This window comes from Xyrauchen texanus, chromosome 41, assembly GCF_025860055.1.
Source record: "Xyrauchen texanus isolate HMW12.3.18 chromosome 41, RBS_HiC_50CHRs, whole genome shotgun sequence".
NCBI classification, from domain to species: Eukaryota; Metazoa; Chordata; class Actinopteri; order Cypriniformes; family Catostomidae; genus Xyrauchen; species Xyrauchen texanus.
The window spans coordinates 7,215,073-7,239,678 of NC_068316.1; the positions used below are offsets into that span (position 1 = coordinate 7,215,073).

Consider the following 24,606-nt stretch of genomic DNA (forward strand, 5'->3'; position numbering starts at 1 on the left):
GCATCATAAACTGGTCAGCTATAAGTATTGTTTGAGCATTGCTTGACGGCACTTTTCAACTCCTCCCCTGCTGCAACTGGCAAATCTCACCAAATGGTAAGACAAGGCGCAGTTGAAGGCGTACAGGGTGTGGGTGGATCTTGAATGGGGCGTATGATAGAGTGGGTGTGGCTTGGATGTAGCAGCGTGCTGGAGTAGGTTTGGGTTGTTTACCAGAGCAGTAATGCAGATCTGAATCACTGTGGAATGTGCGAGTATGCTGCACTTTTCAAAACAATACGAGGGGATTTGAGGGAATGTGCAATTATGCAAGAGAATTCCACTGCAGTGTCCACTGTAACTTCCACAAACAAACTCATTCACTGTAACTGTGAACTACCCATACTGTACAATAGAAATGCACAGTCAAGTGTTCTTTATCTTTGCTGTGAGTTGGCACTATATTGGAAGACAGCCCAAATTTCTCAAAGTACAGTTATCAGCCTCCAGTACAACACATGAATAAACAATTCGTTGAAATCAACTCGTTGTAAATATTATATTCATAATGTTTAGACTACCAAATGAGACAAAAAACTGAAATCAAACTAGGCTTGTTTCTTTTTAATTCCTGCCTCCAAAAGTTGCTTTGTATAAGTATAATTTATTTTAGTGAAAATTGCTTTATTATTTTTTCATATGTATATGGATGTTTTTTAACAGCATGCGGTGGCGTATTTAATGGCACCGCTGGGACAGTCAGCAGTCCAGCTCACTCAATCATCAACTACCATCACAATATCAACTGCACATACCACATATATGTCCGCAACAACCGTGTCATCGACCTCAAGTGAGTTTGGGCACCATTTAAAAAAGTTGCATGATTTTTATTTAAAGGAATGTTCAGGGCTAAAGTGATAGGTCACCCAAAAATGAAAGCTCTCTCATAATTTACTCCCTCATGCCATCTGTATGACTTTCTTTCTACTGCTGAACCCAAATGAAGATTTTTAGAAGAATATCTCAGATCTGTAGGTAAATTCAATGCAAGTCAATGGTGATCAGGCCTTTGAAGCTCCAAAAAGGACATAAAGTCATGATCTCCAAGGAGACTGCAGTTATGTTTTGGTATGTTCTTACCCAAAACCAGCTGGATCACAACGGAAGACATTGATTAAATCACTAGAGTCTGATAGATTATGTTTATGCTGACTTTATCTGCTTTTTGGAGCTCAAAAATCCTGGTCACATTCAATTGAATTGTATGGACTTACAGAGCTGAGATATTCTTCTAAAAGTCTTCGTTTGTGTTCAGCAGAAGAAAGAAAGTCATACACGTCTGTAAATTATGAGATCATTTACAGTTTTGGGTGAACTATCCTTTCAGTTAAGCTCAATCTACATGCATTAGGTATCACTACCTAACAACGATGAATGTTAACAATTGCAAACATATTGTAAATTGTAAATTATGTTTTGCATACATGAAATTTGGATGGAAAATATACTTAATTGTCATGAAAATAACATCACAATGCAAAATATTGTAGTGGTCTTGAAGATATGCTTCATTTTCTTTATGCAAGTTAGAATTTCTTATATCTTTTTTTCCTTTCGATTATGACCCTAACATGTTCTTGACCGGCTTCATGAAAGTCTTATTCCTATAAGTCCTGTTACTTCTGAAGCCATCTAAGTATGTCCCACAGATATAGATATAGAGCCCTATATCAACTACTATATCTGTTGGTTGGACCGCCACATCCACTTTCTTGGTAAACTCCCTTCAACGGTCCCAAATCAGAGCAGCAATTCTTCTTACAGTCTGTATCCCAATAGACTTCCATCCTGTCTGCTATGTTCCACCAGAGAGACAGATGTTCAGAGAGAAAAGCATGAGAATGATCATCCGTCTCTCTCTCTCTTTGTGTGGTAAACCCCACTGAGATGTTGTGTCGCTACCAGATGGGATGCCTTTCATTCATCCTCTGTCCCTAGAGGCTTTCTTTTAAGGAACCCCCATCCCATTAGTGCTATCACTTTCTGAGGAACTGAATGGTTGTTCTGTGTGGCTAAAAAGGGTTTACATAGTGATAAACCTCCTCAACATTATTTAATGTATATACATTGTTCCTTTAGGTTCAACTCTTTCAGTCTAGAGGCCTCCTCAACTTGTCGCTATGACTACGTGGCTGTGTACGACGGAGAGGACACTCTCGCCCCACTGATGGGGAAGTTCTGTGGAAGTGAGATACCACCCAAACTCAGGTCCTCATCCAATCAGATGTTTCTTGAGTTCGTTACAGATTCTACAGTTACGGCAGAGGGTTGGAGAGCGACCTACAGTGAGACATTAGGTAGACTATCTTCATCTTCTCAGAAATCACATCTTGAACATCTGAATAAAGTGATTTGATTGATTTGAACAGCCTTGCTGTCTACTGCCTTCTTAGGCAGCATACTAACTAAAATGGAACCTCATAAGTGACTAAATTGAAGTGCTCTACATAGACATCAACTCCACATGGCACATAAATAGCACTCTTCATGTGAAACACAGGAGAGATATGTCTCTCAATTGATTTCGATAGAGTTTGAAATTAGCATGTTGCTAAGCTAACAGTGTAATTATCAATGGCTGTTTTTTACGAATCTGTTTTCATTTGAAAACACATTAATTTTAAAAATGTTTGCCTCTCATCAACACTAGAACATAATTTTACTCCACTGAAAACGGACCATTTCGAAAAAACGGTAACCATTACCATATACTTTGGAAAACGATGGCATTAAACAACTGAAAATGAAAACTGATTAGCGTGGATGTGGCCTAATAAGCTTGAAAACATAGCACACAAAAATATGGATACAATTGTAAATTGTTATTAGATTTAACTATTTTTATTGCTACTTTTTGGTATTTTGAAATTATGTTTTGAATTTCTCTCACCTCGTCCACCATCTAGGATAAATTCTTCGAGATTGTTGTGATCTTCTTCTCAGCAAAAAATACATCCAATGCTCCTTTAAATCTGTTAAAGGGACAGTGACAGACTTGTTACAAATGTATCATATTGATGGTATTTGCTTTTAATCGGACCTGGTTCCTTTATAGTTCTCATGCTGGAATAGAATGGAAAATGTGGGGATGATTTCACAGTGAATCACATAGAACAAGTTCTTTCTGCCAACTAGGAATCAAAGACTTCAGGGGCATAAACAGTGTTCTGTGTAACAGTTTTGAGATTTAATTCACCAGTCACTTCAAGATGACTAGGTTCTATAAGATCTGAATGGTAAACACTATTGTAGCACATTTATTAGGTGGGTTAGAGAATCGCCTAGTCTTACAACCATCCTCGCTATTATTTTAGAACATAGAATCTGTTCAATCACCATAACAAGACAGCTTTTTATCATCCAATGCTGTCAAATAGCACTTACCAATAATGTACTCCCATTTCTTTTGTTTTGTCCTACAATTTATTTGCAAGTAATGGCAATACTTTTGCAGCTAGTTAGAAATGTTAGCACATATGCTAATGTTTATGGAATTGAAGCCAAGTGTACTCTGATCAGGAATTTACAATATATAAAACAGTGATGCTTTACAATAATGTTGTATTTGTTAGCATTAATTAATGCATTAATTAACTTGTGTTTTAACAATGCACAATACTTCTACAGCATTTTGTAATCTTGGTAAATGGTCATTTCTACATACACTAGTACATTTTATATATTAAAAGTTGCATAATTTAACATTAATGCAATATGAAGAAAATAAAATAATTGTCGGTGCATGATACCTGATGCATTGTGTCAAAGAATATAACCTTATTGTAAAGTAGAACCAATAAAATGTACATTTTGTAAAGCCTTTTTAAAGGGGGAATAATTATGCTTTATATCACTAAACCTTACATGTGTTCGACACAATTTTACTAATTTCATATAAATATTTATTAGTTATGCAAGTTATTTACAGTAATGACTTTTATTACTGAGCCTATTGTAGAAAAGTGCCAGGTTTTGTTCCTGGCAGACAGCAGATGCCCTAACCCCACCCTGATCTCTATTCCTAACCATATGGAGGCTATGAGGCTGAGAAGCCTGCCAGGAACAACTTCAGACATCTTTCTCCCATCGCCTAATTTTGATGTCTTTGACTCATTGCTCCTATTTCAACATGACTTTGTGGACTCTACTGCATCCTGTAGGTGGTGTCTTGAAATTACATCATCCTACAGTTTGTTTAAAAAATTAACACATCTTGTTTTCTCTCTCTCTGTCCTTATTCTCCATCCCTTTTCCCAGGTCCTCAGCAGGGATGTGGTGGCTATCTATCCTCCTCCACTGGCATGTTTGGTTCTCCTGATATTAACATGGATGGCCAATATGAGCCACGTATGGACTGTTTGTGGACCATTGCTGTTGAGGTCAATAAAGCCATTAATCTCACTTTCAACAACTTTGAGCTAGAAGGCCCCTCTGGAACCCTCTGCAGATATGATTATGTCAAGGTAATGACATTCATTGTCATTATAACAATGTGAAAACTTTCAAATGTACAGACTGTCTTTTATGTACAATTTATCTTACCCATCTGTAGATCTATGATGGTGACAGTGATCAATATCCCTTGGTTGGATCATTCTGTGGAAATGTATTGCCCGCACCTTTCATCTCGGCCAGTAACTTCATCACAGTGCACTTCGTCTCAGATGGCTCTGTGTCACGTCGTGGCTTTAACGCCACCTACAGAGCAATGGACAGTAAGAACTCTTGACTGAAGCAGCTTTAAAGTGATAGTTCACACAAAAATGAAAGTTCTCTTTTTACTCACCCTCATGTCATTCCAAACCCATATGCTGTTATTTTTCCTATGGAAAACAAGGAGAATTTTCAAGAATATTTACACCACTATTTTACATACAACGACAGTTTATGGTTAGATGTCAAAGACATCCAACCTGCATCATAGGCGCCAAATTTGATTTGAGAGCTGTGGCATTATAGTAGATTATCAGTCAGTACATTTACAGTACATGCACTTTAAAAGTAACATTTCGGTCAAAATAAAATCATCATTTGTCTTTTTAAAATGTCGTATGGTTTGAGTATGCTTTACTCTGACTGAAATCGTTCTAACAGATCTAGATAATGCGATTGTAGTTCACCTTCGTCCTGCATGTACACATCTTAATCGGACCACAATTGGCCTCAGCATTGTGTGCATGCTCCGAAAGACAGGTGACGTGCAACGTGTTTTTAACCAGGCGCATTTGCCATCCTTCCCTTAAATATTTGATTACACATTCTGTGATATATACTTGGACATTCACACGAAGACTGTAGCTTGATTGTAACTGCGCATGTAAATGTACTGAATGAATAATGACTTAAAATAACAGTCTGTTTGTCACGCAAAGCTGTCATATGGCTTCAGAAGACATAAACTAATAGCATATTAACTTTTATGGTGGTTTTAGGTGTTTTTTGTCCTTTTTGGAACATAATATACATGGTCACTATGAAATATTATTGTATGGAAATAAGCTACGTCAAGATTCTTCAGAAATTCAGCTTTTCTGTTCCACGGAAAACAAAACCGCAAATGGATTTTTTTCAATTTTTGGGTGAACTATTTCATTTAATACTTTATTTTATTTAACAGTAATTTATAATATGCGTTTTGGGTTACGCAATACTGGAGGACAGAGGACATATATTTTAAAATTTGTGTTTAATTTCCCATCTTAGACTGTATCTTTCATACTAAAGACTTTTCATGCATGCATTCCCAAATTCTTTATAGTTGCAGTTCATTTTATGGCCAAACGTTTTTGACATGTTGATTCAATATGCTTAGGTTTTTGTGGAGGAACATTCAATGCCACATCATCCCCTCAGACCATCAAATCTCCATTTTTTCCCAATCCGTACCCACCCTTTACCTCCTGCCGCTGGATACTGGATGCTCCACCTCAGGAGGCTGTGAAAGTGATCGTGCAGCAGTTCCACCTTCAGTCCAGCCAGAGCTGCACCAGCAACTTCCTGGAGTTTAAAGACTTCCCTGTGGTAATACCCAGTCAACCAAAACACTAACTTTCATAGATGATAGAAGAAACATACTAAGCTGTGAAACCGCATAAAGGCTTGCCAGTTTTTGTGACATAGTAGCAAGGTTTCGTCTTGTGTTATAAAAGTATTCTGGAAATTGTAGTTATTTTTTTAGTAATTTGTAATGTTCAAATGACAATTGCTTAAAAAGTGGGGTTTATTGCTTGCACATCAAAAAAATTACTGTGCCCAAATTAGGCATATTATACATCCAATCTAATAATAGTCAGTGGAAATGACTGAATGTTACTGCAATAATACAGCAACTAATAATAATAATAAAAAAAGCATTTGTATCTCTTTATATATGGAGGACAAAACCAAAATAATATTTAAAAAAAATACACAAATACATAAATAAATACATCTGCATATGCATGAATACATAAATATATAAATTATTACATTTGCTATGAGATATACAAGTAAATATATGCGCCAATCAGTTCAAAATAATACAATTTAAAACATGAATAAATAGTTGGGGAAATGCAAATTGTTTAAGGAAATGCTAAATTGAAAGTTGATCTTGAATTCCACATTTCTATATTTAATCATTCATTTATTTCTGTATGCCGTTCCATATTTATTTTTCCTTCGGGCAACATGCTAATGAGAGGATGTCAAAAGCTATTTAGGCATCACAATCAAACTATCGATACTAAGTGCAACGTTTTTTGGCAGGAGTTTGCAGTTTCACAATGGTGAAGAGAAGGTCGATAGCAGAGTTGCTCCACGTCCCATAGTTTAGAGACTATAAAAGTCGAGATCCTTTGCTAAACTTTAATTTATTGGTTTATTGTGAAAATTCGGTATCATCCTTATTATTGTCATAGTCAAGCAAAGCACTTTTACAATGATCAGAAATTCCGTCTACTGATGTTTGATTGACATCCTCTAAAACATAAAAAAACAACTTGAATATGTACATTTCCTTTAACATTTTAGCATTTACCCAACTGTTTTAAATTGTATTATTTTGCATTAATGGGTGCATTTATTTATATACTTATTTGTATATCTCCTCGCACATTTAATTATTTATATATTTATTTATGCAAACATATATGAAATGTATTTACTTATTTATGTATTTTGTATCTTTATATGTATTATTTTTGCAGGTTTCTGTCCTCCGTATTTGCAGGAGTGTGTTTGAATTGTGTTCTTAAGCATAATAGTGTGTTTTAGTTCAAATTTTGTAACCGTACCAACCAAAAATGTCCAAATCAGTGCCTCTCTTTTGTCTTCTCTTTTAGGGAGATTATGGACAAGCTCATAAGTTCTGTGCAGCAGACTCGCACATACCAGATTTCTACAGTTACGGCCGTACCATGCACATCGCATTCAAATCAGATGAATTCATGACTGACAATGGATTCAGCCTGACCTATGAGGTGGCAAGTGAGTCCATTCCCTAATACACCAAAACAGTTTCTCTTTTCTTGATGTGATTATATCATTAATGTATATATTTGTCCATATATTGCAGGTTGCAGTAGGGTTTACGAGCAGGAATATGGTTATCTTAAGAGCCCAGGCTGGCCAAACATATATCATCATAATCTTGAATGCAACATCATACTGCAGGCCCCACAGAACAACTTAATTTCTCTGTTCTTCACCAGTTTTGACGTGGAAAGTCATCCTTCCTGCAACTTTGATTACCTGGAGGTGAGCATTAACCATACTAAACCACTTATAGTTCAGTAACAATGTAAAGAGATAAATGTGAAATCATTCCTAAATATCCCAAGACTTCATTGGATTGCAGTAGAATCTGGGCATATTGAAATGGAATAATAGAATACTGTTAATTACTGTACATACTGTACACTCTACACTGAATTCTTCCAACTATTTAAAGAAAATTGGATGTGAAACAGTAGTATGCTACATTGTTGTATCACAACCTTGTTACATCATGTTTAATTTCATGAATGCCATCTAGTTATCATATAGGAAATACATATTTTGTGTTAAAACGGCTTTACCGGTACTCTCGGCTGTCTGATCAAATAATAAGTCAAGAAAAAGATGTAAAAAAATCACGGCTGATGTTACTTTATATTACATCACATTGGAAATAGAAGGATTATTGCAGTATTTTCTGTTGTATGCTGCACAGTATACATACTAAATACTGCAGAAATGGTAGGATGCGAGTATGTTATTTCAAACATAGCCTGCTGCTGTACATCTGATGGTGATATTGATGTTACTTTAGGTGTCTAGAGTAAATTGCTCTCTGTTGTTTGACTCCTGCTGTAGGTTCGAAATGGCAGCACTGCCACATCACCTCTGTTAGGGAAGCACTGTGGAAACGCACTTCCCGATCCCGTGTTTCCGGGAACAAACCAGCTCTTCCTGCATTTCAAGAGTGACTTTACTACTGCCCGCAATGGATTTGAAATCACCTGGACTTCTTCTCCACAAGGTGAGAATACATTACTCATAAAATTACAACACCCCAATAATTGCCACCAGTTTAATACTGCATAAAGCATTAGGTGAGTCTTTAATGTGGTTGCTGTGCAGGTTGTGGCGGTGTGTTATATGGAGACCACGGCTCTTTTACCAGTCCAAACTTCCCTGGCACTTACGCCAATGGCACTTCTTGTGAGTGGGGAATAAGGGCCCCTGGTGGCAGAGTTGTGATGGTCACATTCAACCAGATCAGCATTGACGATCCAGGAGATTGTGAGAACAACTACTTGAAGCTGTACGATGGACCAGATGCAAACTCCCCTGTTGTTGGGCCTTACTGTGGACTGGTATGTGTGAACCTGCACTATGGAGATTTTTACGACTGTAAATTACTAGTGGTGCTTACTATTGCCGATATTTATAGTTTTTCTTTGCCATTTTGCAGGAGACGAATATTGCCCCTTTCAGAGCTTCCTCAAATGTTGTGTTTGTGCAGTTCTCTGCCCAGTCTGCCATTCTTCCATCTGGGTTCAGACTCACCTGGAGTAGCTGAGAAGAGACTGAAAAATAAACACACACGAATGCGCATGCACACAGACACTTGAAACACTTAGTAATCATGACATGCAGTGATGTATTCACTGGCCAATCGGACATAATATAAAATAATGAACCACCATTTGTAGATAATTGTTTAAAGAATTAGTTTATATATGTATATTTGATGACTTTTGGAAAATAAAAGATGTTATTTCATGTACTGTATTTCAGGTGTGGTTGAATCTGTATTGTACAGGGAGGATTTTCAAATTCAAAGTTTAAAAAAATTGGCCCAGAAATTACGATCATCAAAAACAAAGAGCTTTGAGACATTACCATCTGGTATTAAAGACTTTCTCTGGATTTTCACAATCTTTTCATAATTGTTTTTCCATAACTCAACAAGGTCAATGTTCTTGAGAAGCTGTGACTACTAACAATGTGTTGACCTTGGAAACAGTGCAAGAACAGGGCCCCTTAGGACAGTTTTACTGCGGATGCAAGGAGTTTATATTCTTTTTCTCACCAATTTGGAATGCTAAAATTCCCAAAGCGCTCTAGGTACTCGTGGAGGCATAGTGACTCGCCTCAATCCAGGTGGTGGAGGACAAACCACAGTTGCCTCCACGTCTGAGTACGTAAGTCCGCACATCTTATCATGTGGCTTGTTGAGGGTTACTGCGGAGACCTAGTGCGTGTGGAGACTTCACTCTATTCTGTGCGGCATCCAAGCACAACTCACCACACGCCCCACCGAGAGTGAGAACTACATTTTAGGGACCACGAGGAGGTTAACCCAACGTGACTCTACCCAACCAAGCAACCAGGCCAATTGGTTGCTTAGGAAGTCTGACTGGAGTCACTCAGCAAGCCCTGGATTCGAACTTGCGACTGGTATGGTAGTCAGCATAAGTAAAAAACGTTAGCATGTTCTATGACCATTTTTTTGTTTGTGTGTGCAATGTGATTGTTACGTGTTTAAAAGATGTTAGCGCGATGATTGCGTAACATTTAAGTGAGGTACTGCGGCTAGATGAGCAGGTGGAAAAAACAATCATAGAAGTAGGTCCTTAACGTTAAAACGTTCAGAGTGAGGACGTTACAAAATATATAGTAAATGTATTAGAACAGAAAAAATGAATAACCAAAAAAAAAGCAAGAGGGTCGTCAAATTAACGAAATAAACAAAACATAACCCCCATATCTATTTAACCCAAAACCTCTAAAACTAACTACCAAAAAGAAAATGCAGAAAACAAACCGCAATCTTCGGCGTAATCGACGCCTTACCTAAACTATACTAACTAACTAAACAAACAAAACAACAATGAATGACGACCGCTCTCCGACTAAACTAACAATTAGAATGCTAGCTACCGTGGTCTTTAAATTGCAGAGACAGAATGAGGATTAGACAACTCACAATAGGCTACAAGCTTCACTCTATTTGGTCTACAGTTGGGCTACTGCGTACAACACTGTTTTAGAACAAGGTAAACTGCACTCAATTTCAGTCATTAGTCATACTCACAAATGCTTAGCCAAGTTTAACCCTCTCTGAACCAACAAGTAGGTATCAAACATAATAATAATCACAAGACATACACGTAAACTTAGTTCTACAAACAATCAACGCATGGATGTGTGCTGAGATCTGGCGCTGCTCTGCTCACGCTTCTCTTCAATGGGGCTTTTAAATCAGCGGAAGCGTCCAGGGATTGGTGGATGTCACAGGTGGTTCATAACGCGATGACGTCACGCCTGACAAGCAGCCAATAAATCACGTCCCAGGAGCGCGAATACAAAAAGAGCACAAAAAAAAAAAGCAAAACACAAACACACGTGGAACGTAACAGTGATATAAAAAATTAAGCCACATTTTACTCCTAAATGTATTACTAATAAATAAAGCGTATTTAGGGGTTTCAATTAAAGTTCGCTAACTGGTTCGTTCGGCGGTGTTCTATTATACTATTAGCTTAGCTGTACTATGTTTACAATATGGCGTTGGCATGTTGCGCATGTGTGGTAGATTGCCCCGGAAGAGTCTCTTTAGGACCTCTCGTGAACTTTCATCGCCATAGCAACCAACACCAGTGATTTATTATCTGGGTCAACACTAATGAAAACAGTTTCATCGATGCATAAGAACGTCAACGCGTTCCACAATGCACAAATAAACAGTAAACAGTTAAAGTGCCCAGATTCTCACACCAATAAATGTAGCGAATTTGGTATGATAAATGGGTTAAAGTGTTGTGTACGTTGCCATTGTTTGTAAGGGAAACAGTATGTGTGAGCTAGGAATGAAATTAAACGGACCTATTTCTACATTACTATGTAAGGAAATTTATAATGGAATCAGTCGCGTTTGACAACCATTATAAATTAGATAAATGACAAATAACTAGATTATTTGTCTGAATAAAATTCTCCACCATTAAAATCATAATAAAACGTCTCGTTGTATCAGCTCACAATTTCTACTGTGGGTAATTCGCTTTAATAAGAGAATTATGAAATATTCTCATGGCTTATTGACAATAATATTCCACATATAGGTATAGCTTTGAGGTGAAATCTTTTAGAAACAGGGATGAGATTATTTATCAAAATATATCACAGTCAACATATCATTAAAAGGGAAACATGAATAATGAATCATAACTCGTTATAATTAATTATGAACATTTGGATCGGTTAATAGAATCAACTTGAGGTAGCTGAATTAACATTACAATCAATTTATCTGTTTGTCCAGCGAGTAACTTAACAGATATCTATTGTAAATGTAGTAGTTTAAACAATAATTGACATGCTTGTTCAATGAACCATAAACAATTAATGAACATGCACCTGTGGAATGGTCGTTAAGACACTAACAGCTTACAGATGGTAGGCAATTAAGGTCACAGTTATAAAAACTTAGGACACTAAAGAGACCTTTCTACTGACTCTGAAAAACACCAAAACAAAGATGCCCATGGTCCCTGCTCAGCTGCGTGAACGTGCCTAAGGCATGCTGCATGGAGGCACGAGGACTGCAGATGTGACCAGGGCAATAAATTACAATGTCTGTACGGTGAGATGTTTAAGACAGCGCTACATAGAGACAGGAAGGACAGCTGATCATCCTCGCAATGGCAGACCATGTGTAACAACACCTGCACAGGATCAGTAAATCCGAATATCACACCAACGGGACAGGTTAAGGATGGCAACAACAACTGCCTGAGTTACACCAGGAATGCACAATCCCTCCATCAGTGCTCAGACTGTCCGCAATAGGCTGAGAGAGGCTGGACTGAGGGCTTGTAGGCCTGTTGTAAGGCAGGTCCTTACCAGACATCACCGGCAACAATGTCGCCTATGGGAACAAACCCACCTTTGCTGGACCAGACAGGATTGGCAAAAAGTGCTTGCGTTACACCAAGGCCTGTTCTCTGGAGCGGGATCGATTTGGAGGTGGAGGGTTCATCCCGGTCTGGGGGGGTTTTGTCACACCATCATCGGACTGAGCTTGTTGTCATTGCAGGCAATCTCAATGCTGTGCGCTACAGGGAAGACATCCTCCTCCCTCATGTGTTACCCTTCCTGCAGGCTCATCCTGACATGACCCTCCAGCATGACAATGCCACCAGCCATTCTGTTCGTTCTGTGCTTGATTTCCTGTAAGACAGGAATGTCAGTGTTCTGCCATGGCCAGCGAAGAGCCCGGATCTCAATCCCATTGAGCACTTCTGGGACCTGTTGGATCAGAGGGTGAGGGCTAGGGCCATTCCCCCCAGAAATGTCTGGAAACTAAAGAGTGGAATAACATCTCACAGCAAGAACTGCCAAATCTGGTGCAGTCCATGAGGAGGAGATGCACTGCAGTACTTAATGCAGCTCGTGGCCACACCAGATAATGACTGTTACTTTTGATTTTGTATATATATATATATATATATATATATATATATATATATATATATATATATATATATATATATTATACAATATTGTTATTATTGGGTGAAATATGACCAAGTCAGGTTTTCTGAGATTTACCCTTTTATACTGAGACTTATTTTATTAATTTGATACATTATAAGCTACTGTACATCTATGAATGTTCCCAAAAATAAATTGATATTTAGGAATTAATCATATGGGAAAATGCTGTCTATTACTTGCCATGTAACAGAATTTGACCTGCACCGAGGCAGTTGTGAATCAACCTTTCCTTTTTGCCATAAAACAAGCAATTCAACAACTACAACATCCACATGTATTTCTGACAAACTACAGCTCAAGTTCAGTAACATTTTGGTGGTCTGCTCTACTCTAATCTTGGTACACTGAAATTCCTCAGGCACATAATTTGAGAGCACCTCATAAATCAAAGAGAACTACAGCTACACATACGTGAATTCCCACCTTTGTGCCTACTTTGTTGAGTGCTTATAGCTTCTTTTATGTACATGCAAATAACATACACACCTCCTCATGCCCTCTTACCACGTCTAACTGTGTCCACTCTCCTTTAGAATTCTGGCTGAGGGTGTTGGTTATAGATTTTACAACATAAACAAACCATGGCCCTGGAATCCAGAACTCCCTCTCTGCAAAGCAAGTTCAACCATGCTGAAGCATCTGTTGCCACTCACCAAATATAATCAAGCCTATAAATAGAGCTACTGTTTTTAAGTCCTCTGTTGAAATAATCAACCATGCAAGAATTGGACACAGACAGAGTCAGTCAAAGGAAGGACCAACTCAGAGCAAGTTAAGTCTGTTAGTGGTCCCACCTGGAAACAAGCAAACCCATTCAAGGGAGGATAGGTGTGTGGATTTATTTATTTCCAATGCCAGGGCATATCTGTATGCAGAAGGAGGAAACAGAGAAGACTCGTATTGCACTGGCACCTTGTACAGATCACTAAACAATGTGTCTTCCCTGTAAGGTAGGTTGTAATGGTCCTGACAGACAGCTGCCCCTATCAAGACACCTGCATAGACATTCATTGATGGCAAAATATTCCAAAAGTAAAGTTTGGATGGTGAGCTGACATGCTCGTAATAAAAAGTTGAGGGCAAAGCATTCTTTGTAATATAACTTAAAATAATAACACTAATAATAAGTATAATTATTGGTTTGGTCGTAAAAACGGCATATAACTTTTTTTTTGGATTATATCTAAGCATGTTATAAAGAAGAATTATTTACATTTTTTCAAGAAAATGTCATGATAAACTAACATGACAAGGCAAAGAATATGTAATCCTGTCTTATGATGGAGAATTGTAAGGGTGTAACATTACGAATCTAAAAATAAAAAAAAAATACAAAATATGAATTTTATAGTAAAAATAATTAACATGTTAAGAAATCATTACATGTGCCAATATCTTCACAATTCATATTTTAAAAATAATTATAGCTATACAGTGGTTTGTGGTTGTAATCAATATGTTAGTAATAATTACTGGAAAGTCAGTTAAATGTCGCTGTTAGATTGTTTTTGCATCAGAAATGTTACTGAGTGAAGAGCGATGCACACCTCACTGCGTTGGATGTTACAGGAATATCAAAGAGATAGAATAAGACCTGTCTCTGGTCCCTGTACAATATTACAACTTCTATTCGTTGATTGGCCGAAGGTTTCAATGGGGTTCAGCGGTGCGTTTTCTGATTGGATGTTTGCTTCCTTTTTTCAACTCTCTAGCAGCTGATTAGACAACGGAATAGAATTCCGCGTGACATTCTTTTCCTCTCTCGAGACCCCGGAAATAGCCTTTTATGGGAGGAATTCGGAGACATTTACAGACATACTATCAACTTCCGGTTGGGTGTGAGCGAGTGTCTTGCTTAAAAAATATCTAGTTTTACTGCCCTGAGGGCCTACATTTTTGTTTTCAGTTTTGCCTGTACGCTTGAGTTTATTCCGCACTGTTAGGTAAAAACTGAGCTAGTTATTTATGTTGTTTAGCGCCTTGTTCAAGTGACCACACACTGTTCTTACTAACAGAGATTATCTGCTTGTTGTCGGGTCTTTTATTTGATTATCTTGTAGAAAATGTCTAAGTCACTGAAGAAGATAGTGGAGGAGAGTCGGGAGAAGAATTTGCCAGAGGTGGACATGTGTGACAGAGGAATTTCAAACCTACTGGATATTCCTGGGCTGTGTGAGTGGACGGACAATTTGTGTGCTATTTTCAACATGAACCGTTACAAATTTAAAGTCACTTATTGTATAATGCATGTGTGGATGATGAATTTGATATTCTTACACTAAATATATGGCTGTTAATATGTAATATGTTATTGTGTCATATGTAAAAGTTTGCGGTTGCAAATGTATGACATCATCACTGACGTCATCGTGTAAACATTTGTTTTGTTTTGCAGTCACCTTGTCCAACATAACCCAACTGGTGCTGAGTCACAACAAGCTGAATGGTAAATTATTGATATTTTCAATCTGAGTCTCTTTCAGCAAAATCAGAATAAATTTTTTTTATTGGCAAATATGTTGAATCCTGATTTAATAGAAAAAGTATTTGATACTACTTTTGGTGTACAGTTGAAGTTTGCATACACTTAGGTTGAAGTCATTAAAACACATTTTTTAACCACTCCACAGTAGGGTTGCAGCGGTATACCGGTTTGAAAATTTATGGTTATCATACCATGTACATTTGCTTATCTACGGTATTGAGAAAAAAATGCAACCGGATGGAGAATCTCACATACGCGTGTGCATCTCCTTTCCTCCTTGTTTGCCTGTCAGACTTATCAACTTGCGACACACACACACACACACACACACACACACACACACACACACACGTGTGTGTGTGTGAGTTAAAGCAGTGTTTCTCATCTGGTCTATTCAGACTCGCGGACAGCAGGGAAAGAGCAATGCCATGGTTCTCCCATTGAAGGTATTTTGGCGGCCACCCAAGTGATAGACTATTTAGGACTGCCGAGGCAGATTTAATGATAATCTCGCAAACAGCTAAAGCAGACATGGGCAATTTATGGCCTGTGGGCTGGATCAGGCCCTCCACATGATTTAATGTGGCCCACGGCTCATTTATCGTAAAAACGTTTTTATTTTTCATTGGATATTTCAGTTATCATGCATTGGGACCTAACGCGCCTCCACAAGCGTTTAACATGTTCAGGGTTGCCAGATAAGAGACGCAACACCCCTAGTTTGAGATTTATGCTTGCGCAAATTGGAAATATTCCGTCTAATGTTATACTTATTTTGTGCAATCTGGCAACCATGCATGCAAGTGCACTTTTTCTGTCTCTCGCTTTCCCTGTTGAACAAACTTAGCAATCTGTAGTGCAATATTCTGCTCAAGGAAAAGTGTTATACGGCTACTCCGTGTCCATTCTTGAGGCTGCTTGTGATGTTTGCTGCTACTTTGCAGGTAAACCTTCTCAGTGATTAAATTAAATATAAAAGTAGGTCTCGGCATCATTGACGCACGGCGGGGTAATCATTGACATGCGAGCAAAAGCAAGCTAGAGCTAATTTTATATCAACAGTGGCAGTTGTAGTTAAAGATGTGTTTCAGCTGGAATTTATTTTTCATAAATGCATTAATTTATTATTATTATTACTATTATTTAAGACTAGCACACTGACTTAACCATGGTAAGGAAGAGCCTTTCCTTCTTTGTAATATGTGTATAAATATGTAATATTAGGTAACAAACTGTATAATAATGGGCTCATAATAAGTAAATATGCTCTTCAATTTTTAAAAGGGGGGAGAGACAACTTCCTGTAGATTTTGTTGTTGACATCAACAACAAAAATAATGACACGATGCATGTCCTTGTACTGGAAAACCATGAACAAAACTATGCAACATAAAAGGAAATGCAACCCAGGATAAATTAAATACAGGTTATGTTTAATCTATGGTGGGTCGCCACTTGATTTCCAATGTAAAATCTGTCCTGAAGCAAACCAGTTGAGAACCACTGAGTTCAAGTTACAGACAGGAGCAGTCTGGCTGTGCTGTCGCGCTCCTACAGTATATGTACATTTTTAATAATCATAGGACATTACTTTAAAAGCTCACACAGCTGATGTTATTTTTCATTTAGTAGTTCATTTAACATGTAAACTAACGTGCTTTAGTTATATAAAATGTTATATTTACATGCTATTTTTTATCATGTTATAATTCTGTTTATTATAATTCTGTTAGCTTTCTTATTTTTTCTATTTATTTTATTTTCATAAGGGAGACATGTTTTACACATACTTCAATAAAATAAATGGTTTCAAGTTTCAATTATAATGAAGTGTTTGCTCAAAATTAAATAAATAAATAATCCTTCTGTTTTCACTGATAATACTAATTGTGTAATATCCGTATACTGTGATATTTTCTGAGACGGTTGTCATACCGTGAAAATCTCATACCGTTGCAAACCTACTCCACAGATTTAATATTAGCAAACTATAGTTTTGGCAAGTCATTTAGGACATCTACTTTGTGCATGACATGAGATATTTTTACAACAATTGTTTACAGATAGATTGATTCACTTTTAATTGACTAAATCACAATTCCAGAAGGTCAGAAGTTTACATACGCTAAGTTAGCTGAGCCTTTAAGCAGCTTGGAAAATTCTAGAAAACGATGTCAAGCTTTTAGTGAATTAGCTTCTGATTTGTTAATTGGATATATTGAGTAAATTGGAGTTGTACCTGTGGATGTATTTTAAGGCCTACCTTCAAACTCTGTGCCTCTTTGCTTGACATCAAGGGAAAATCAAAAGAAATCTTCCAAGACCTCAGAAAAATTTTTGTGGACCTCCACAAGTCTGGTTCATCCTTGGGAGCAAATTCCAAATGCCTGAGAGTACCATGTTCATCTGTACAAACAATATTACTCAAGTATAAATACCATGGTACCACGCAGCCATCATACCGCTCAGGAAGGAGACCCATTCAGTCTCCTAGAGATGAACGTAGTTTGGTGTGGACAGTGCAAATCAATCCGAGAACAACAGCAAATGAGGTGAAGATGCTGGAGGAAACAGGTAGACAAGTATCTATATCCACAGTAAAACAAGTCCTATATCGACATAACCTGAAAAGCTGCTCAGCATGGAAGAAACCACTGCTCAAAAACTGCCATAAAAAAGCCAGACTACAGTTTGCAAGTGCACATGGGGACAAAGATCTTTTTGGATGAATGTCCTCTGGTCTGACGAAACACATTTTTTAACTATTTGGCCATAATGACCATTTTTATGTTTGGAAGAAAAAGGGTGAGGCTTGCAAGCCAAAGAACACCATCCCAACCATGAAGCATGGGGGTGGCAGCATCATGTTGTGGGGGTGCTTTGCTGTAGGAGGGACTGGTGCACTTAATAGATGACATCATGAGGAAGGAAAATGATGTGCACATATTGAAGCAACATCTCAAGACATCAGCCAGGAAGTTAAAGCTCGGTCGCAAATGGGTCTTCCAAATGGACAATGACCCCAAACATACCTCCAAAGTTGTGGCAAAATAGCTTAAGGACAACAAAGTCAAGGTATTGGTGTGGCCATTGCAAAGTCCTGACCTCATTCCGATAGAAAATTTGTGGGCAGAACTGAAAAGGCGTGTGCAAGCAAGGAGGCCTACAAACTTGACTCAGTTACACCAGTTCTGTTTGGAGGAATGAGCCAAAATTCCAGTAACTTATTGTGAGAAGCTTGTGGAAGGCTACTCAATACGTTTGACCCACGTTAAGCAATTTAAGGCAAAGCTACCAAATACTAACAAAGTGTATGTAAACTTCTGACCCACTGGGGATGTGATGAAAGAAATAAAAGACAGTCATGTGTTTTGAATTGTTTGATAGTTCTTCAAATTTTTATGCAGTCAGTACACGATTATAGTTCGACTAATTTCAAATTTAGTTGTATAGTGCTTTTTACAATATAAATAATTCCAAAGCATTTTTACAAATGTTTAGCAGAGATTGGATGATGTTTGGAGATTTTAGCTACTTGAACACTGCAGGTAGAACATGGTTCACCCCACTAGAGGGCTGTCTTGTCATTGTTAATCCCAGGTTGTTCTGATTTTCTATTTTGCACAATTTAATGTGCCTTAAAGTGCATAACAGTGAAAAAGGGGGGAGAATATGAGAATTTGACATTTAGAATATGGAATATGGAATTTGGGAGCATTTTTAAACATTGTTTTCAGCTGTCATATTTGGAAGACCTGAGTTTAAGAATAATCTTTCTGCATGTTTCTCTAACCTGGGTGTTCAAGGGTATATATTGTGTCTACTGTTTGTCAGTGTAGTATAGAGCTCAAAATGAAGATTTTTCCTCATCCGCATAATCTTTGGGTCCACAGTAATCGCCCTGAGCAATGTTCACTCTCATCTGATTTGTACAGGCAGTGTTGTGGATTTGTTTGTTTATGCAGGAATCTTGTTCTTAATCTCCATGAAGATGTGATAATGCACATTTCTGTCAGGTATTGTCTGTAATATGATCAAAGCTTTTTAATACGATTTATAAGCAGACTTTGAGATGAGTAAATTATTATTTCAGTTACGGGTCACGCTACTTGTTTTGTCGCTACTTTAAATGAGGGAGAACATTTTACTTTATGGATAGATATAATGCACAAAGTGGGACACTAAGGGAGTATTTTCTATAATTAATTAACATAATCTATCCTGAGATTCAGTTTTCATCAGTGTATTCCTACGCTTTTCTTTTCCTTTCCTTTTCTTTTTCCTTTCTTTTCCTTTCCTCTGCTTCTTTTGCTGATTTCTTTCCTCTTTATTTTCCTCATCCTTTCCTTTTCCTTTTTCTTTCCTTTTACCTTTTCCTCTTTCCCTTTCCCATTACTTTTCCTCTTTCCCTTTCCCATTACTTTTCCTCTTTCCTATTCCCCTTTTCTTTCTTTTCTTTTTCCCTTTTTCCTTTCTTTTTCTGTCCTTTCCTTTTACATTTTCATCTTTCCCTTTTATTTAATTTAGTTTTTCCCTTTATTTGTTTCCTTTTCCTTTCCTCTGTTTCCATTCCAATTCCTTTTACCTTTTCCTCTTTCCTTTCCCCCAGTCTTTCCTTTCTTCATTCCTTTTCCCCTTTTATTTCCTTTCTTTTTATATATTTCCCCCTTTTCTTTTCTTTCCTTTCCTTTTTCCTTTCCAATTCCTTTACCTTCCCTTGCCTTTTACCCTTTCATTCTTTTATTTTCCTGTTTCCTTTAACTCTCTCCTTTTATATCATTTTCTCTTCCCCTTCTTCTCCTTTTCCTTTTTTGTTTCCTTTTTTTACCTTTTTCATTTACCTCTTTCCTTATTTGTTTCCCTTCCTCCCCTTTCCTTTTCATTTCAGTTCCTTTTCGTTTCCTTTTTATTTTCCCATTTCCTATCCTGTGCATTTCCCTTATCATCTTCCTCTCCTAAAGAGCAGAGACAGGGAAACTGCCATCTTTTGAACTTTTCAAGATAGTCAGGAATTACAGTGACATTTGGAACCCTTTCATTAGTGGCTCGTGAGTAAAGCAGGGATGCTGTTCAGGCCGGCAGCTGAGGTAATGAGGAGAGGAGATCTTGGCAAAGGTGCAAACCCTTTCTATATAGCCCCATATACTCTTTGTGCTGTTACCATCAGATTTATCTGCCTGCTATAGAGAGAACACTAGTGCCAAGTACACACACATACACTTAACATGTGTACAGTTGTATGTAAATGTGCATTTGTTTACAAGCAGAATTAAATAATGCTTCGAAGAACAAGAAAAGCCAGAAAAAGAACAACCTCTAGCACTTTAGGTCTCTGGCTTATTAAGATGATAAAGTGTAGATGTCTGGTGGATGGTGGACGTGTCTTAAGGATGGAAAAGTTGGAGCTGAGAATAATCTTTTGTGTCATTTGAAGTGTTCAGGGCATTGTTGCGTGGCCTGTCCCAGGATTTTGACATGGGATGTAGGGTTCAGTGTCCTGCAGTGTCTCTCAACACATTCACATTTCCCTAGGGACATTTGAAATGTGTATATATATATTTCCTAGTTTCTTTTATGGGGAAAATCATAGACTGTGTGCCAAAATTGAGGCAACTAACTGGTTTTTGAGTAATTAGTATGTCTGAAATGTATTTGAATTAATTGTAGTTCAGTTTTATAGTTCCACGCCTTTATGCAGCAGACATGGTTACTGACCAATTCTTTCAATATGGTAACATTTCGACTGAATTATTGGCCTGGCCTGTCTAATATATCTCATATTTGAATGTACATGAACTACTAAGCATACTATACGTTTGTTATTGAATTTTATATCTTTCTATTATCAAGTGTTTTCTATTTTTTTTTATACAAGCTTACATGCTGAATTCTGGCTTTGTGCTTGTGCATTCACTTGCATTTCCTTTGTAGAGTTTTGAATTGTTGGTGTGACGGCTGAATCGTTTGTTCCACCGTGTCCTGTGCAGTGTAGCTCTCGTTGATCTCTCTGGAGGTATTCGTGGCATGCTGTTTGTGTAAACCTCTCCTGCCTCCCCTCCTCCATAATGAGGTGCCATTGATCAGCCAGTTATCGGATAGAGCTCCTGTTCGGCCCATCAATCTCTGTCGGCAGAAGAAGGGGGCAGGATGGCCTTGTGGGAAGGGAGGGGTGGTACTGATCCACAATGCTTAGGCCTCCATCATTAAAATGTCAAATCTATCGCTGGGGGAGTGACCCATAATTGAGCCATCAAAGACGGAACATCAATTTGCTGACTTTGATAATTAGCCGTTAAACCTCAGCAGGTCACCAGAAGGCCTTCGGTGTCTACTTGTTAGACCTCAGCGCATGTTTGGAAACTCTTTACCTTGAATAATGTTGATTATAATACAGAAATGCTTTGATGTGAGATTGATTATATCTGCAGAACTTTTTTTTACCTGAAAACGTCCTGTCTTTTTCTCTCTCTTTAGCTGTGCCTCCAAACATCACAGACCTGAAGAACTTGGAAGTGTTGAATATGTTTAATAACCAGATTGAAGAGCTTCCAACCCAGATCAGTAGCCTTCAAAAACTGAAACACCTGAACCTTGGGTTAGTGTGACCTCCTCTCTTCTCGTATTTTTTTTCTCTTCTTTTTTCTATTCTGATCTTGTCTCTTCTCATTTCTTGTCTTGTGTCCTCAACTCTCTCCTCTCCTTCTCTTTTCTCTTCTTGGCTCATCTCTTGTCTCGTTTCTTCTAGTCTCTTCTCTTTCTGCTCTTCTCTTGTCTTTTCTCATCTCTTGTCTACTCAACTTGCCCCATCTCATCTCTTTTCTCACTTCATCTCATCGTCTTTTCTTCTCAACTCATCTCTTGTCTTTACTCGTCATGTCTTTTCTGTTTTGTTCTTGTCTAGTTTCTCTTTTCTACTTGACTCATCTCATCTCTTGTCTCATCTCCTCTTTTCTCTTGTCTGCTTCTCATCTTCTCTCTTTTCTCTTCTCATCTGTTCTTAGCTAATTTCTTGTCTCGTTTCTTCTTGTATCAACTCATCTCTTGTCTTATCTCATCTCTTTTCTCATCTTGTCTTTTCTGTTCTATTTTCACCTTCTCTTATTTTCTTGTCTCATCTCATCACATCTTATCTCTTTTCTCTCTTCTTTTCATCTCCTCGTCTCATCTCTTATCTTTTCTCATCTTGTCTCTTCTGTTCTCTTGTTTACTTGCCTCATCCTATCTCTTCTCGCTTCGTCTCGTCTCATCTCCTAATCTTCTCGTCCCATCGCATCTCTTTTCTCGCTTTGTCTCATTGTCTCTTCTCCTTGATTCATCTCTAGTCTTTTCTCGTCTTGTCTTTTTTGTTCTCTTCTTGTCTACTTCACTCACCTCTTTTTCTCTTCTCTTCTTGTTCCATCTCCCGTCTTTTCTCATCTCTTCTCATCTCATCTTTCGTCTCTTCTATGTCTCATCTTTTTTCTCTTCTAATCTTGTCTCTTCTCATTTCTTGTCTTGTGTCCCCTCCCCTCTCATCTCCTCACTTTTATCTTCTCATCTTTTCTTTGCTCATCTCTTGTCTCATTTCTTCTTGTCTCTTCTCTTCTCATCTCTTGTTTACTCGCCTTGTCCCATCTCATCTCTTTTCTCTTTTCGGCTAATTGTCTCTTCACCTTGATTCATCTCTTGTCTTTTCACGTCTTGTCATTTCTGTTCTCTTGTCAGCTTGACTCATCTAATCTTTTGTCTAATTTTGTCTTTCTCGTCTTATCTCCTCGTTTAATATCTCATCTCTTTCTCTTCTCTTGTCTCATATCTCATCTTCTCTCGTATCTTCTGTTCTCTTGTCTTGTCTCATATCTTTTCTCTTCTCATCTTTATCTGTTCTTGTCTCTTCTGTTCTCTTTTCTCCTTTTGTCTTGTTTTTATTGTCTCATTGCTTTTCTCCTCATACTTTTCTCATCTTATCTCCTTTAATTATTATCTCTTTTCTTGTTATTTTCTCATCTCTTTTGTTCTCTTCTTGTCTCATCTCTATTGTCCACTTGCCACTTCTAATCTCTTTCTGTTTCTTGTCTTCTCGCATTTCCTCTCCTGATCTGACCTGAAAGTTTTTGTTTGCTTTTTATTTGGACATGAGACAGTTGTAGCATCAGTTTAGTATGTTTTGTTAAGCAAACCCTCTTATCTCGTGGTTATCAAAATATATCTATGTATGACAAAGGAGAGCTTGTCAGTCCTTTTTTGTGTGGTTAAGCAACCTAGTCAATGGCAGCACTGCTCTATTTACTCTTCTCTTTTCCTCTGACTCTCTTCATCTCTGGTCATCTGGCCATCCCCTGATATTCAGTACCCACCTGAGCACCACCCAAATCCTGATGGTTTTTTGTCCTCTGTGGGCTGAGCCTCCACAATGTCACGCAGGATTAAAGTGTGGCACAATCTGCCCTGCGTCTGGCACCGCACATTTTTATCGATTTGCTGTCAGACACACCATTTCTATACATAATCTTGAAAACATAAGCCGGGTTGTTGTATTCTTGACTGTGACCCCCTACTCAAATGTGCGTATGTGTGTGGGGGTGCACACACGAGTGTGTGCCAGCCTGCTTTTCTGATCTAATTTGTCAAAACAATTCCCCTTCGCTTGTAATTGCTTCACAAACATGTGGTAGAATCAATTTGTTTGTTTCTTTGAAATCTGTTGGCAAAATGTATGTGTCTTCATGGCAACTGAGTGTCATTTGGAAGGAAGGGAGGAAAGAAAGAATAAAAGGAAGGATGTGAAAAGGAAAAAGAAAGAGGGAAGAAGGGAAGGACACATAGACAAAGGAAATATGCTTAAATACCAAGAGATAATCAGCATCTGATTTTGGCACCTCTCTCTCTCTCTGTTTTTTCCCTTGTTTTATCCTCATGTCGGGCACCTTGAGCACCAATTTCGGAATGTTGAATTTTTCCAGCTAGAAGTTAATCTGTTACATTTCAAGGACTCATATGATTTTAACAATTCCAGCTTAATTTCAGGTATTGCTGACCTAACTATATACAAAAATGTATTTAAAATATTTAAG

General features: G+C 37.8%; 2 protein-coding genes across 2 annotated transcripts in view; both read left to right on the forward strand.

The window, feature by feature from the left end:
• The window catches only part of cubn (cubilin (intrinsic factor-cobalamin receptor)), a 47,679-nt gene extending 38,328 nt beyond the window's left edge, over positions 1-9,351 (forward strand). The window contains exons 57-66 of the mRNA XM_052113729.1: positions 703-832; positions 2,122-2,339; positions 4,300-4,505; positions 4,595-4,757; positions 5,855-6,063; positions 7,365-7,509; positions 7,598-7,779; positions 8,377-8,542; positions 8,644-8,879; positions 8,978-9,351. Of these exons, the coding sequence (XP_051969689.1) occupies positions 703-832; positions 2,122-2,339; positions 4,300-4,505; positions 4,595-4,757; positions 5,855-6,063; positions 7,365-7,509; positions 7,598-7,779; positions 8,377-8,542; positions 8,644-8,879; positions 8,978-9,085 (1,763 nt within the window). The 3' untranslated portion in view covers positions 9,086-9,351. The remainder of the gene's footprint in view (positions 1-702; positions 833-2,121; positions 2,340-4,299; positions 4,506-4,594; positions 4,758-5,854; positions 6,064-7,364; positions 7,510-7,597; positions 7,780-8,376; positions 8,543-8,643; positions 8,880-8,977) is intronic.
• Positions 9,352-14,862: 5,511 nt separating this feature from the next.
• rsu1 (Ras suppressor protein 1) overlaps positions 14,863-24,606 on the forward strand; it is a 46,954-nt gene continuing 37,210 nt past the window's right edge. The window contains exons 1-4 of the mRNA XM_052113721.1: positions 14,863-15,011; positions 15,129-15,240; positions 15,464-15,514; positions 22,028-22,148. Coding sequence (XP_051969681.1) covers positions 15,132-15,240; positions 15,464-15,514; positions 22,028-22,148 — 281 coding nt within the window. The 5' untranslated portion in view covers positions 14,863-15,011; positions 15,129-15,131. The remainder of the gene's footprint in view (positions 15,012-15,128; positions 15,241-15,463; positions 15,515-22,027; positions 22,149-24,606) is intronic.